At 39.4% G+C, this 13,473-nt stretch overlaps 1 protein-coding gene across 6 annotated transcripts in view; it reads left to right on the top strand.

Annotated features, from left to right (window-relative positions):
• The window catches only part of GPCPD1 (glycerophosphocholine phosphodiesterase 1), a 66,724-nt gene that overhangs the window by 30,851 nt on the left and 22,400 nt on the right, over window positions 1–13,473 (top strand). For all 6 annotated transcript variants that reach the window (XM_009436763.5, XM_514503.6, XM_009436765.5 and 3 more), the window contains 6 exons: window positions 1,356–1,587; window positions 3,981–4,143; window positions 4,414–4,546; window positions 5,990–6,044; window positions 9,787–9,879; window positions 12,754–12,831. In XM_009436763.5, coding sequence (XP_009435038.1) covers window positions 1,356–1,587; window positions 3,981–4,143; window positions 4,414–4,546; window positions 5,990–6,044; window positions 9,787–9,879; window positions 12,754–12,831 — 754 coding nt within the window. The remainder of the gene's footprint in view (window positions 1–1,355; window positions 1,588–3,980; window positions 4,144–4,413; window positions 4,547–5,989; window positions 6,045–9,786; window positions 9,880–12,753; window positions 12,832–13,473) is intronic.

Below are 13,473 nucleotides of genomic sequence, written 5' to 3'. Positions count from 1 at the left end.
CTAATGCTGTAGATTTCAGATTCAATTGGTTTTAGCCTTTAAGTGTACAGTTTGGGATAATGTTACATATTCTAGTAACTACAGGGCTTTGTAATAGTGAACTACTTATCCCCGCTCAGATTGCTACTGTTGCAGTTAGTCTTAATTTCTACATGTAGAACCAGAAAACATTTATTTATATAGATAAGTGGTTTTCTAAGCTTATGTATTTTTATAGTTTCTATTTAAATTTTCATAGTGTAGCAATAGTTTGTTGTAAAATTGATATAATGTGTCAGGCGTGTTGGCTCACGCCTGTAATCCCAGCACTTTGGGAGGCCAATGGGCGCGGTGGCTCACAACTGTAATCCCAGCACTTTGGGAGGCCGAGGTGGACAGATCACATGAGGTCAGGAGTTCAAGACCAGACTGGCCAACATGGTGAAACCACGTCTCTACTAAAAATACAAAAATTAGCTGGGCATGCTGTTGGGCGCCTGTAATCCCAGCTGCTTGGGAGGCTGAGGCAGGAGAATCGCTTGAACCCGGGAGGCGGAAGTTGCAGTGAGCCGAGATCGCACCACTGCATTCCAGGCAGAGCGAGACTCTGTCTCAAAAAAAGAAAAAATTGATATAATGGAAATGATTGTCTGCGACATAAGAATGCCATAAAGAGAAAATATTTTTTGGAAATATTCTTCAGTGTTCTAAATTTTATTTTGTCTTGAAAATGAAAAATTTTCCACACAAGAGAAAATTTTTGAATATTATATGTGTTTAATAATATATATATTTTTTCTTTTGAGAGAGGGTCTGGCCGTGTCACCCAGGTTGGAGTACAGTGGTGCAATCTCGGCTCACTGCAACCTCCACCTCTCAGGCTCAAGTGATCCTCCCACCTCAGCCTCCCGAGTAGCTGGGACTACAGGCATGTGACACATGCCTGGATAATTTTTACATTTTTTGCAGATGGGGTTTCACCATGTTGCCTAGGCTGGTCTCAGACTTCTGAGCTCCAGCAATCCTCCCGCGTCAGCTTCCCAAAGTTCTGGGATTACAGGCGTGAGCCACTGGCCCAGCCCTAGATTTATTTATTTTTTTTTAATGAAAGAATCAACAACCTTAGTAGGCATAATGGTCATTTATCCCATTTTAATACTTTGCAAAAATATGTGTAGATAATAACATCAGTATTTTATAAAACACACCTAATTCCTTTACCTGTAGTATGTGTAATCTTTGCATAATACATTATTTTTGTTATTCGAAGATTTAGCATATTTGGGGGCACTTTAAAATGTAGAATTTAGGCAGCATTTGTATGAGTTTTTCTTTTCTGCCACTTCTTGCATCTCATTATTTTTTTTATTACGTAGGGTGAAGCTGACACTAGAAGGCCTGGAAGAAGATGATGATGATAGGGTATCTCCCACTGTACTCCACAAAATGTCCAATAGCTTGGAGATATCCTTAATAAGCGACAATGAGTTCAAGTGCAGGCATTCACAGCCGGAGTGTGGTTATGGCTTGCAGCCTGATCGTTGGACAGAGTACAGCATACAGACGATGGAACCAGATAACCTGGAACTAATCTTTGATTTTTTTGAAGTGAGTAGTTACTGCAGTGAGGGGATTGAGAAACAATGCAGGGACAAGCTTATTTTAACGTTGGTTTTGATTTTTATTTTAATCTAATTTGTGTAAAGCTGACTTTTTAGAGGTATGCTCTTCTGTACAGTTAAGCTTAAAAAACTTAAGAGTTGTCATCTTCAAGTACTATTAAGAATATAATTAAGAGAACAGCAGTATTGATGTTTCCAATCAAGACCAGATGTCTTTGATGCCTGTATGTTAAATAATCTAAATGTAAATGAATTGTATCCAAAGGAAACATCAGTGGTAAATAGAGACCAGGGCAGGCTTTGTACCTCTTGGCGGGCATCCCGATGTAACAAGCGTGATTGAGTTCTCACTATGATGGAAGCCTGTCATTTATTGAGGTACTTTATTAGGATTTGTTGATGGGACTGACTTGCAACTTGATATTGTAAATATGTAATGAAATTATAAAGCTTGTGCCAGGTTATTGACAATCTGTGCTGCTAACTTTCTGGAGCTACATGTGATACTTACACTAGTGCTTGTAGACCACTGGCTGTTCATATTTCCCTAACACATAATACTTGGTACATCCCCTAAGGTCCTTACTGCTGTGGGCCTGGCTCGGTAGTGGTATGTAGTGGTTTCCTTACCCTCTAGCTCCACCTCCACACCCATTTATACTAGATTAGAGTTGAAATCTTGGAGGGTAGGGAATATGTCTTGACCACCAGTAGCCCCCAGCCAGTTTCTTGAGAACAACAGAATTCAGAATGGATTTAAAAAAATCTAATCTTAAGCAGTAAGATCTGTGGGACTGTATTATAAAAGTATGAAATTTTGATGACTTCTTTCTTTCTTTTTCTTTCCTTTTTTCTTTTCCTTTTTTTTTTTTTTTCTGGAGAGAGGGTCTTGCTCTGTTGCGCAGTCTGGAGTATAGTGACATGATCATGGCTCACTGCAGCCTCAGTCTCCTGGGTGCAAGTGATCCTCATGCCTCAGCCTCTCAAGTAGCTGGGACTACAGGTGTGTACCACCACACCCAGCTAATTTAAAAAAAACTTTTTTGGCCGGGCGCGGTGGCTCATGCTTGTAATCCCAGCACTTTGGGGGGCCAAGGCAGGCGGATCACGAGGTCAAGAGTAAGAATACAAAAATTAGCCAGGCGTGTTGGCACGTGACTGTAATCCCAGCTACTCGAGAGGCTGAGGCAGGAGAATTGCTTGAACCTGGGAGGCGGAGGTTGCAGTGAGCCAAGATCACACCACTGCACTCCAGCCTGAGTGACAGAGCAAGACTCCATCTCAGAAAAACAAAAAAACAAAAAAACAACTTTTTTTTTGTTGTTGAGATGGGGTCTTTGTTGCCCAGGCTGGTCTTGAACTCCTGGGCTCAAGCGATCCTCCTGCCTCGGCCCCTCAAAGTGCTGGGATTGCAGGTGTGAGCCTCTGCTCCTGGCCTGAACATTTTCTTGTTGCTTCCTTTTAATAAACCTACCTTTTAATAAATTATATCTTGAATGTCCTACCTTCCCTTTACTTTGTTTAGCATTTTTTGTAATAGCGTTTTGTTCATAGACTAGGCTGATAAAATATCCAGTGTAATCCCAAAGTGAGTATAGTATTTGGTTTCCTAGAGAGTTCCTATCCCATGTGACACTTGTGTAGAAACATTTTTAGAGAATATGTTAAAAATTCACTACAAATATATCTTAGTCTTACAACAACATAAAAGTGATTAGAAATTTTCGAGCAGTGCTTTAAACTGAATGAGACTCTGTCTCAAAACAATATATATATTTTAAAATGTACAGAGAAAATGTATTTAATCATAGAGAAGCCATCAAGTCACTTGAATATAAATTTGATTATATCTCTTATCAGTTCTACCCCAGAGATTCTCAGTTGACTTTAAGTGAGGTTTTTGATCTTTAAATTGAAAATATTGAATTTTTTTTTTTTTTTTTTTTTTTGAGATGGAGTGTTGCTCTGTTGTCCAGGCTGGAGTGCAGTGGTACGATCTCAGCTTACCACAGCCTCCACCTCCCGGATTCAAGTGTTTCTCCTGCATTAGCCTCCCGAGTAGCTGGGACTACTGCCATGCACCACCATCCCCGGCTAATTTTTTGTATTTTTAGTAGAAACGGGGTTTCACTATGTTAGCCAGACTAGTCTCAAACTCCTGACCTCGTGATCTGCCTGCGTCGGCATCCCAAAGTGCTGGGATTACAGACGTGAGCCACTGACCCCGGCCGAAAATACTGAAGTTTTTATGAAAAAAAAATATATATACACATTTCATATATAGAAGATATATATGTGTGTGTGTGTGTGTGTGTGTATATGTATGTATGTAATGTAGAAGTTTAAAAATTAAGATTATTTTAAATCTCATTTTTTCAGGAAGATCTCAGTGAGCACGTAGTTCAGGGTGATGCCCTTCCTGGACATGTGGGTACAGCTTGTCTCTTATCATCCACCATTGCTGAGAGTGGAAAGAGTGCTGGAATTCTTACTCTTCCCATCATGAGCAGAAATTCCCGGAAAACAATAGGCAAAGTGAGAGGTAAGGTTGAAGACACTGCCAAATAACCCAAGGTTAAGTTAGAATTTTAATTAGTTTCAAATTAAGTATTTGATAATGATAAAGATGAAATTAATAATTTGCTTTAGTATCAATTTAAGGAGCATGTCTGTTACATTTTGAATCTTGTTTTTTTTTCTGTTTGACAGAAACTGATAAAGCTGACTTGAGTGGTATTTAAATATAATGCAGCTCATAATGGCCCTTTTAATCATTTTTATTTTTGTTCCTCCCTCTTTTTTCCTATGAAAGTTGACTATATAATTATTAAGCCATTACCAGGATACAGTTGTGACATGAAATCTTCATTTTCCAAGTATTGGAAGCCAAGAATACCATTGGATGTTGGCCATCGAGGTGCAGGAAACTCTACAACAACTGCCCAGTAAGTTGAATATTTGAGTAGGATTAGCAGTTGGTGTAGCTTATGTTTGGTAGAGTTACACTGGTTTTCTCAGCAAAGGTCAAATGATGTTTTTATTATTTACCAAGGGAATTTAGTGTAATTTGGTAATTGGGGTTAGAGACCAACCTTAAGATTCTGGTCAGTTTTTTAATATATCTACTGAATTGATAAGGAGGAAGACATTAAAAGTAGAAAGGCAGGAAGGAAAGCTTGATGCAGAAAGCTTTGGGAGCATCAGTGTGTGTGTCTGTGTCATGGTCCTTACTTTTGACGTGTTGCCCTCTCTGAGTCTGAGTTTCCGCATCTATAAAATGGAAAGATTTGGACAACATTATCCCATGTCTAGAAAAGTGTGACTAAACTCAAGGAATATTAGTTAACTTGGACCTCAACCGAAAGATGCTCTGTCTTTTCAACAGACATTAGGTTGTAGCCTGGAATAGTTGTCTTCCCCTTCTACTTTTGTAAGTTTATTTAATTACCAGTGCGATAGCTCATGCCACAGATTTTCTACTGTAAATTTTAATCCCTCCCCATTTTATTTTAAAGTGATGCGTGGAGACCATTAGGATTTTTTAATTTTAAGGTCTATAAAAAAATAACTATTTAAGGAAGAAGCACCCTCACCTGCCCCCACCTTTTTTATTTGTTTGTTTTTGAGACAGAGTCTCTGTCGTTCAGGCTGGAGTGCAGTGGCACATTCTTGGCTCACTGCAGCCTCAATTTCCGGAGCTCAAGCCATTCTCCCACCTCAGTCTCCGCAGTGTCTGGAACCACAGGCACGTGGTACCATGCCCAGCTGTTTTTTTGGTATTTTTCTGTAGAGACCAGGTCTCACCTTGTTGCCCAGGCCAGTCTTGAACTCCTGAGCTCAAGTGATCTGCCTGCCTCAGCCTCCCAAAGTGCTGGGGTTACAGGCGTGAGCCACCGCAACTTCTCAGGCCCCATCTTAAACAATACATTTTCCCCCTTTCTGTTCTTATTATTAATAGAGTTTCCATACTTCTATCCTGTGTGTGTGTCAGTTGTTTCTCATTCCCCCACAGTCTGCCAGTATTAAGTCCTTTGGAGGCTGTATTGCAAGGAGCAGGTTTCTATGTCTCTATTTCTTCTGCCATTGAAAAGGATTGTTTTTATTGAACACTTTGCATGTCTCCAAGAAAAAAGTCCATAGTACAAGGCAAGTGTATGTTGTGTTGGCTATGTCAGTATTCAGCTTGTAAATATCTATCATTGTTAGAGCTTGCATTTAAGGAATAAATTCCTAGTGACAGCCATAGTCATATTTTGGGGATGTCAAAATTGGCCTCAAAATACGGAATAAGTACCATTTCCCATTGTTGAAAGTACACTTTGCTTCTTTACTACATTTGTTTCTTTATCTTCTCTATAGTCTATGATAACTGTATTTCTTCTTTTCAGGCTGGCTAAAGTTCAAGAAAATACTATTGCTTCTTTAAGAAATGCTGCTAGTCATGTAAGTAACCTTTAAACAACTTTAGACTGCTGAGGTAGAGAAATATGGATCAGGGAGTCTCCTCCAGTTTTTATTAATAGTTAGGGGAATATCTCTTGGCATTTATATTCAGATCCATGGTGAAGATCGGGATGAAGACAATAGAACCATAAGCATCTTTTCTTTTTTTTGAGACAGGGTCTTGTTCTGTCACCTGGGCCTGGAATGCAATGGTGCGAACATGGCTCACTGCAGCCTCAACCTCCTGGGCTCAGGCATTCCTCCCACCTCAGCCTCCGTAGTAGTGGGACTAGAGGCATGTGCCACCATGCCTGGCTAATTTAAAAATTTTTTTTTTCTTTTGTAGATTCAGGGTCTCACTGTGTTGCTCAGGCTTGTTTCAAACTCCTGGGCTCAAGCGATCCTCCCGCCTCAGCCTTCCTAAGTACTGGGATTACAGACATCAGCCACTGTGCCCAGCCAGCATCCTTTTTTGAGATAATAAATTTTGAGTAATTGAGACAAAAGAAAGTTCCCACTAAGCATTGGTTTTCACTACCTGAATAATGTGCTTATTCAGATACTCACTTTGGAAAAAATGCCTTTAGAAAGATTTGATGGGACAGGCGTGGTGGCTCACACCTGTAATCCCAGCACTTTGGGAGGCCGAGATGGGCAGATCACCTGAGGTTAGGAGTTCAAGACCAGCCTGGCCAACATGGTGAAACCCAGCCTGTACTAAAAATACAAAAAATTAACCTGGCGTGGTGGCCCGCGCCTGTTATCCCAGCTACTTGGGAGACTGAGGCAATTCAAGAATTGCTTGAATCTGGGAGGTGGAGGTTGCTGTGAGCTGAGATCATGCCACCGTTTTCCAGCCTGGATGACAGAGTGAGACTCAGTCTCAAAAAAGAAAAAAAAGAAGGGAAGATTTGATGGTGATTTTATGTAACACTTGAAAGAAGTGTATCAGCTGAGTGTGGTGGCTCATACCTATAGTCCCACCTACTTGGGAGTCTGAGGCTGGAGCTTTGCTGGAGCCCAGGAGTTTGAGGCTACAATGAGCTATGATCCATCCAGTGCACTCCAGCCTGGGTGACAGAATTGGACTCTATCTCTTTTAAAAAATAAATAAATAAAAAAGTATCAGTTTCCTCCCTTGCATACCAACTTGTCTTCCTTAACTCCTTTTTTTTTTTTTAATCCAGTTAGAGTCTGTTTTTTAGCTGTTAGTATTTTCAGCAACTGCAACTTGGACATTTTTAATCAATAACCTGAGATTTTTCTCCCCTATTCCTCTGTACTTGTCTGGACCGCCTCACATTCCAAAGTGAAACTAGGGGAAAAATGGAGGAACGTCTCATTTTTTAATTTCCACTTTTTCCACAGTGTACTCCATATGCCCTCAACTTTGCCTTGTAAAAAATAATTCGGGAAGTAAACTTGGTTAGTCAGTGTTTAGCTTTATTACTTACATGAACTAACATCTATTCTAAGGTGTACTTTTAAAATATTTTAACCTCTTGGAAATTGGAATGGGTTTACAACTTAGCTTTGAGTCATAATTTAATTGACAGCTTATTTCCCCCTCTTAGTGGTATATAAAATAATGCATTTTAAAATTCATGACATCTTGAATTGATTATAATTTTAATGTTTAAAATGTTAATAGATTGTTTTATCTTTCTGTTGAAAATATGATATTTATTAGTATTATTAGGCTGTAGTTTATAATTAATTTGGAACCAGTTTTACTGTCATAGCTAGTCTAAACATCATTTCATTAGCTATAAATGTGATGGCTTGGTCACCCAGGCTGGAGTGCAGTGGCAGGATCATAGCTCACTATAGCCTCAACCTCCTGGGCTCAAGTGATCCTCCTGCTTTGGCCTCTCAAGTAGCTGGGACCACAGGCATGTGTCATCATACCTGGCTAATTGTTGTATTTTTTGTAGAGACAGGATCTCACTATGTTGCTCAGGCTGGTTTCGAACTTGTGGGCTCAAGCGATCCCCTCACTTGGCCTCCCTAAGTGCTAAGATTACAGGCATGAGCCATCATGCCGGTGTGATGACTCTGTTAAATTTTTTTTTTTTTTTGGATGGAGTTTTGTTCTGTCACTCAGGCTGGAGTGCAGTGGCGTGATCTTGGCTCACTGCAACCTCCACCTCCTAGGTTCAAGCGATTCTCCTGTTTCAGCCTCCCGAGTAGCTGAGATTACAGGTGTTTGCCACCATGCCCAGCTAATTTTTGTAATTTTAGTAGAGATGGGGTTTTGCCATGTTGGCCAGGCTGGTCTTGAACTTCTTACCTCAGGTGATCTGACTGCCTCAGCCTCCCAAAGTGCTGGCATTATAGGCGTGAGCCACTGCACCCTGCCAATAATTTTTAGATATGTGCTTTTTGAGACAGGATTTCATTAAGCCTTTTTCTTCCATATTCTAATGAAATCCTTTATAACTCACAAGGATCACATTTTCAGATGTGTTATTTTAATTATTATTGGCTTATTTTAATGTGAAATACATATCTATGAAGATGTTTCGGTCTGTTATTGGCTTATTATTTAAACCTCACAATGAATTTTGGGATTAAGTTTTGTCTTCTACTAAAATTATTTTCTATAAGGATTATGGTTGTCTAAAACCAAAAAAATTAGAAAGCTACAACTTAAAATGTTTAATAGTTAGAACTACTTGGGAATGGTAGGGTTTGTCCTCTCTGGTAGAAAGGGTTTTGGTATTGTCTTGTTTAAAATAAGAGGTGCTAAGTTTCCCGCTTCAGAAGTCTGCAAGGAAGCAGGCTTCCTTGCCAGACTCTTGAACTCCTTTGACTCTAGTCTGTGATCCCTGTGTATTCCCAAGTTGAGTTCTACCCCTTGACAACTTAGAGCTAGTGTAAGGGGTAGAAATGCACCCATCTTTTCAGTAAAGTAGTGTTACAGAATTTTCAAACCTTGCTTCCTTCTATCGCAGCTGGCCTTCTTTCAGAAAAGGTACATATTTGTATGTCAGTTTATGACATACAGACTTTAACTGAATTAATTCATAGGGGTGAGTGGATCTGCCTTTTTCTGTCTTTCTTTCTTTCTTTTTTTCTTTAATTTCAGTCCTGCTCCTTCTGTGTGGATCTGCTTTTTAGAAATTTGGCTTTAACTATAATTCATGTCTTCCTCATTTGTTTGGCTTTCATTAGGAAACCGGACATGAGCATCATCTTTTTCCTGTTTCTGTTGTCTCTGTCTGTTCATCAGCAGTTATGGCTTCCTCTTTCATTCAGTACTGACATTTTGCTGAGAAAGGCTGTACAGTGGACTGCTCAGGTGCCCTAAGGAGCCGAGCTAAGGCACTTTGCAGCTTATTCCTTCCCTCACTGAATCTTTCATGTTAGCTGTGCAGCTAAGGTTTGCAGGGGCAGTGGGCAGCAATGTGTGGGATCCCTGAGCTCAGGGCTTTTGTTGGGTTCCTTTTCTGCCAATAGCAGTTGCAGAAGTAACAGCCCCGAAGGCTGTCTCACTGCCACTGCGGTGCCTCTGAGTGTTTTGAAGTGAATCTGTGTCCGTTTTTTTTTTTTTTTGCCAGGAAAAAGTAGCTGTGCTTTTGCAAAAGAGAAAAGCCATTGTTTTAAGAGAATACATTACTTTTTAGAAAAAGTTTGTACAGGTCCGTAATTTTATAGTGAACAAAAATTTCTTATGTTCTTGCAGTTTGAGAGGTACTGTGTACCAGGCAATGTTTTTCAAATACTTGCTTCCTTCTGTCAGGGTGCAGCCTTTGTAGAATTTGACGTACACCTTTCAAAGGACTTTGTGCCCGTGGTATATCATGATCTTACCTGTTGTTTGACTATGAAAAAGGTACGTTGAAATTTCTTCATTTCAAACTCTTAATGTTAAGTAAAAGATTTAAAAACTAGGAAGTTTTTTTATATTTTTAATTACTTATTAAATAGAATTGGTTAATTCATTTTCTTGGTGAATTACTGCCAGTCCTTCCCTCTCATGCTCTTGCAACATTGAGACAGTGATGAGATGGGAATACTGCCTTCCTAGAGTAGGGTCTCTATTGCTGAAAATACTTTATTTTGTTACAAAAAAGGGACATTCCAGGTGGTTTCTGTAGTGGTCTGTCTGTGCTACTATATTGAGGCAAGAGAGGAAGATATCATAGTGTTTGTTTTCTAGGATTCCAGCTGTTTCTGCTTCAAGCTTCTTCAATTAATAAGGCTAGTGAGCCACAGTGAAAAATTCAAAAAGAGGTTTGGAGTTAGATGGTGGAGGGCCTCAGTGAAGAGGTTTAGACTCAAGAACTAGGGGGGTAGGAAATACTTTTTAGCTGAAAAGGGAAATGTTCAAGACTAATGTTTTGGTAGCTGATGAAATAGGAATTTCAGAGGACAGAGACTGCAGGCAGGGTGAGCAGCAATGTGGGCTACAGGAAAGGTAAGCCTGAATTGGAGTGGGGGACCAGAAGAATGGAGAAGAGGGCATAATGGGGGGTGAGGGGGATCCAGAATGAGATTTAAAAACTTATATAGCTTTAAAAAAACTGTAATTGTTTTTGTACAAACATAATCATGATAATGATATAGTCCCTAAACGTCAGTATACTATGTAACCAAGTGATTTCTCGGGGACTTAGACTCTAAAACTGTGTTGGGTATTAATTTCCAACTGAGTTGATTTGAAGTTAGTCTAGTTGGCTAACATCACTGTACCAGATACTGTCTGTTGTATTAAAGAGTGTGACAAGGACCCTGGCACCACCTGCTGGTGAATTTTAATCAGAGTTCCTAGGGGTTGGATTATTATGATGTATATATTATGTATAGGAAAGGACCCTTTTGTTTCTGCGAAATAGTATTAGGAGAAAGAAGGAAGAAAGGAAGGAAGGGGAGGGGAGGGGAGGAAGGGAGGAAAGGAAGGAGGTGCATCTATTCAGATTACATGAGTAGAGTGACCAAACACATGGAACAGGTTGTTTTAGTCATGGAAGAACATTAATGAAAAGATAAATGAGAAAGAGTGAAGTGATAAATGATCTTATTAGCCAAGATTGAGATTAATTGATCTAGCTGCAATTTATTTATTTATTTATTTGAGACCGAGTCTCGCTCTGTCGCCTAGGCTGGAGTGCAGTGATGTGATCTTGGCTCAACCTCCACCTCCTGGGTTCAAGCGATTCTCCTGCCTCAGCCTCCTGAGTAGCTAGGACTGCAGACTCCTAAGTAGCTGGACCAAGCCCAACTAATTTTTGTATTTTTTAGTAGAGACGGGGCTTCACCATGTTGGCCAGGCTGGTCTCAAACTCTTGACCTCAGGTGATCCGCCCATCTCAGCCTCCCAAAGTGCTGGGATTACAGATGTGAGCCACTGCACCCGGCCAAGCTACAGTTTACTTCTGAAAATCAATGAGAGTTCAAATATTACTAATGCCCCATTTTCACCAGGCTATATCTTGATCTGAAGTTGAACCTGAATGAGTTAATTGAGAAATGAAAGCAATGAACTTTTATACTGAATTTTGATTTTTAAGCTGGTGTTTTTCTTATAAGAACAATTCATCTTCATTAGAAAAAATATAAGTATTTCAGAAGATTATGAAATGAGAAATAAATCTTTCCTGTTTTTCCTTGTTCTCACTGTCTTACTTTTAATAGTTTCTTGTGTATTCCAGAAAAACTTTATGCATGTACAGGTTCATACCAATGTACATGAATGAATATATATGTGATGGATTTTAGTATATTTGTTGGACAGATGATTTATTGGTGATACCTTAATTCATTTCCTGTAGAAGTGCCTTCAACAGAGTGACATTGATCATTTGATAGACATTAAAACCTAATACAACAGATTTGCTTGTGGGGGAAACACGATAGCTCAGAGTGCTTAAGTATTATGGTTTATAGCTAATCAGACAATTTTTTCATGACATTTGGTGTGTCTGCTGTTTTTAATCAAATGTTTAAAAGTCTTCGAAAAGATTAGAAACTTACAGAAATAAATTTTATATAGTACTTTCATATTGATTTCTAGTCACGTAGTATGGATAAGTATCAAAGAAAATGGGCCGGGCGCGGTGGCTCACGCCTGTAATCCCAGCACTTTGGGAGGCCGAGGCGGGCGGATCACGAGGTCAGGAGATCGAGATCATCCTGGCTAACACGGTGAAACCCCGTCTCTACTAAAAATACAAAAAAAAAAATTAGCCGGGCGTGGTAGCGGGCGCCTGTAGTCCCAGCTACTCGGGAGGCTGAGGCAGGAGAATGGCGTGAACCCGGGAGGCGGAGCTTGCAGTGAGCCGAGATCGCGCCACTGCACTCCAGCCTGGGCGACAGAGCGAGACTCCGTCTCAAAAAAAAAAAAAAAAAAAAAAAAGTATCAAAGAAAATGTATAGACAGCATAACAGGAAGTAGGGGAGATGACTGACTTCTGGTTCTATCCTCAGCTGTCTTCAGCGCTACAGCTTTCTCCCAGCTGCATTTTCCTTCCAGGTATTCTACACTGCAATAAAAATGAAAGCCAGAATATAAGGGCTGGGAGGTGGTGTTAGGTTAGAAGGGCTGTCCTGCATGGGCTCAGTATGGCTACTAACAGTTATTCTCATTGTTGAGTAAATAGAGTTGCTAGGCCTGTCTAGTGTAAGCATTCAGTAATAATTTAGGGCTCACTTTTCTCTTAATTTTCTTTATTCTTTCTTTTTCTTTCTTTCTTTTTTTTTTTTTTAGAAATTTGATGCTGATCCAGTTGAATTATTTGAAATTCCAGTAAAAGAATTAACATTTGACCAACTCCAGTTGTTAAAGGTATTAATAATAACATGAAATGTAAATTATCCCTTAGCTTTAGGACTATTGTACTTGCTTGTATATGGTTATGTTCTCTTTGCACATGGGGATGACTGTTAAATTTAATGTGTAGACTGTGTGCTTTGGTATTCTGTTCTGTTTGGGAGAAGGGTTCTGTATTGATCCAGCTGTCTTCTCCAACCATTTCCATGGACCCCACTGGTTTTTGTATTTATGAAGGAACGAACTAGACCATAAGTTTTTGTAGGCCACAGTGGCTAGTCCTTCTCATTCATAATCTTTAGGTTGATTCTGTTCTGCAGTAGCCCTTCTTCATATAATGGTCATTATTTTACAATAGGCCTTTTATGCAATAGTTGGTAAATATATGTTAATTTCCAATACCTTTGAATATTTTGTATCATGTAATTTTACATGGTACCTCTTCCTATCCCTATTAGGAACCTAAATAAATGCATGATTCCCTATTAACAGTTATCTAGTGAAGAATTTTTATATTCTTCCCTAATTGAGTATTTGATCATTATCTTAAATGTGTATGCACATATAAAATATATACAGTGGCTAGTGCTTATTCTTATTAAACTGATAGTTCTACGTTTTATAGGCTTTTTTATCTTGCTAGTTTTTCAAGATATT

This window comes from Pan troglodytes, chromosome 21 (assembly GCF_028858775.2).
Source record: "Pan troglodytes isolate AG18354 chromosome 21, NHGRI_mPanTro3-v2.0_pri, whole genome shotgun sequence".
Lineage (NCBI taxonomy): Eukaryota > Metazoa > Chordata > Mammalia > Primates > Hominidae > Pan > Pan troglodytes.
This window is presented reverse-complemented; position numbering and strand designations above follow the sequence as displayed.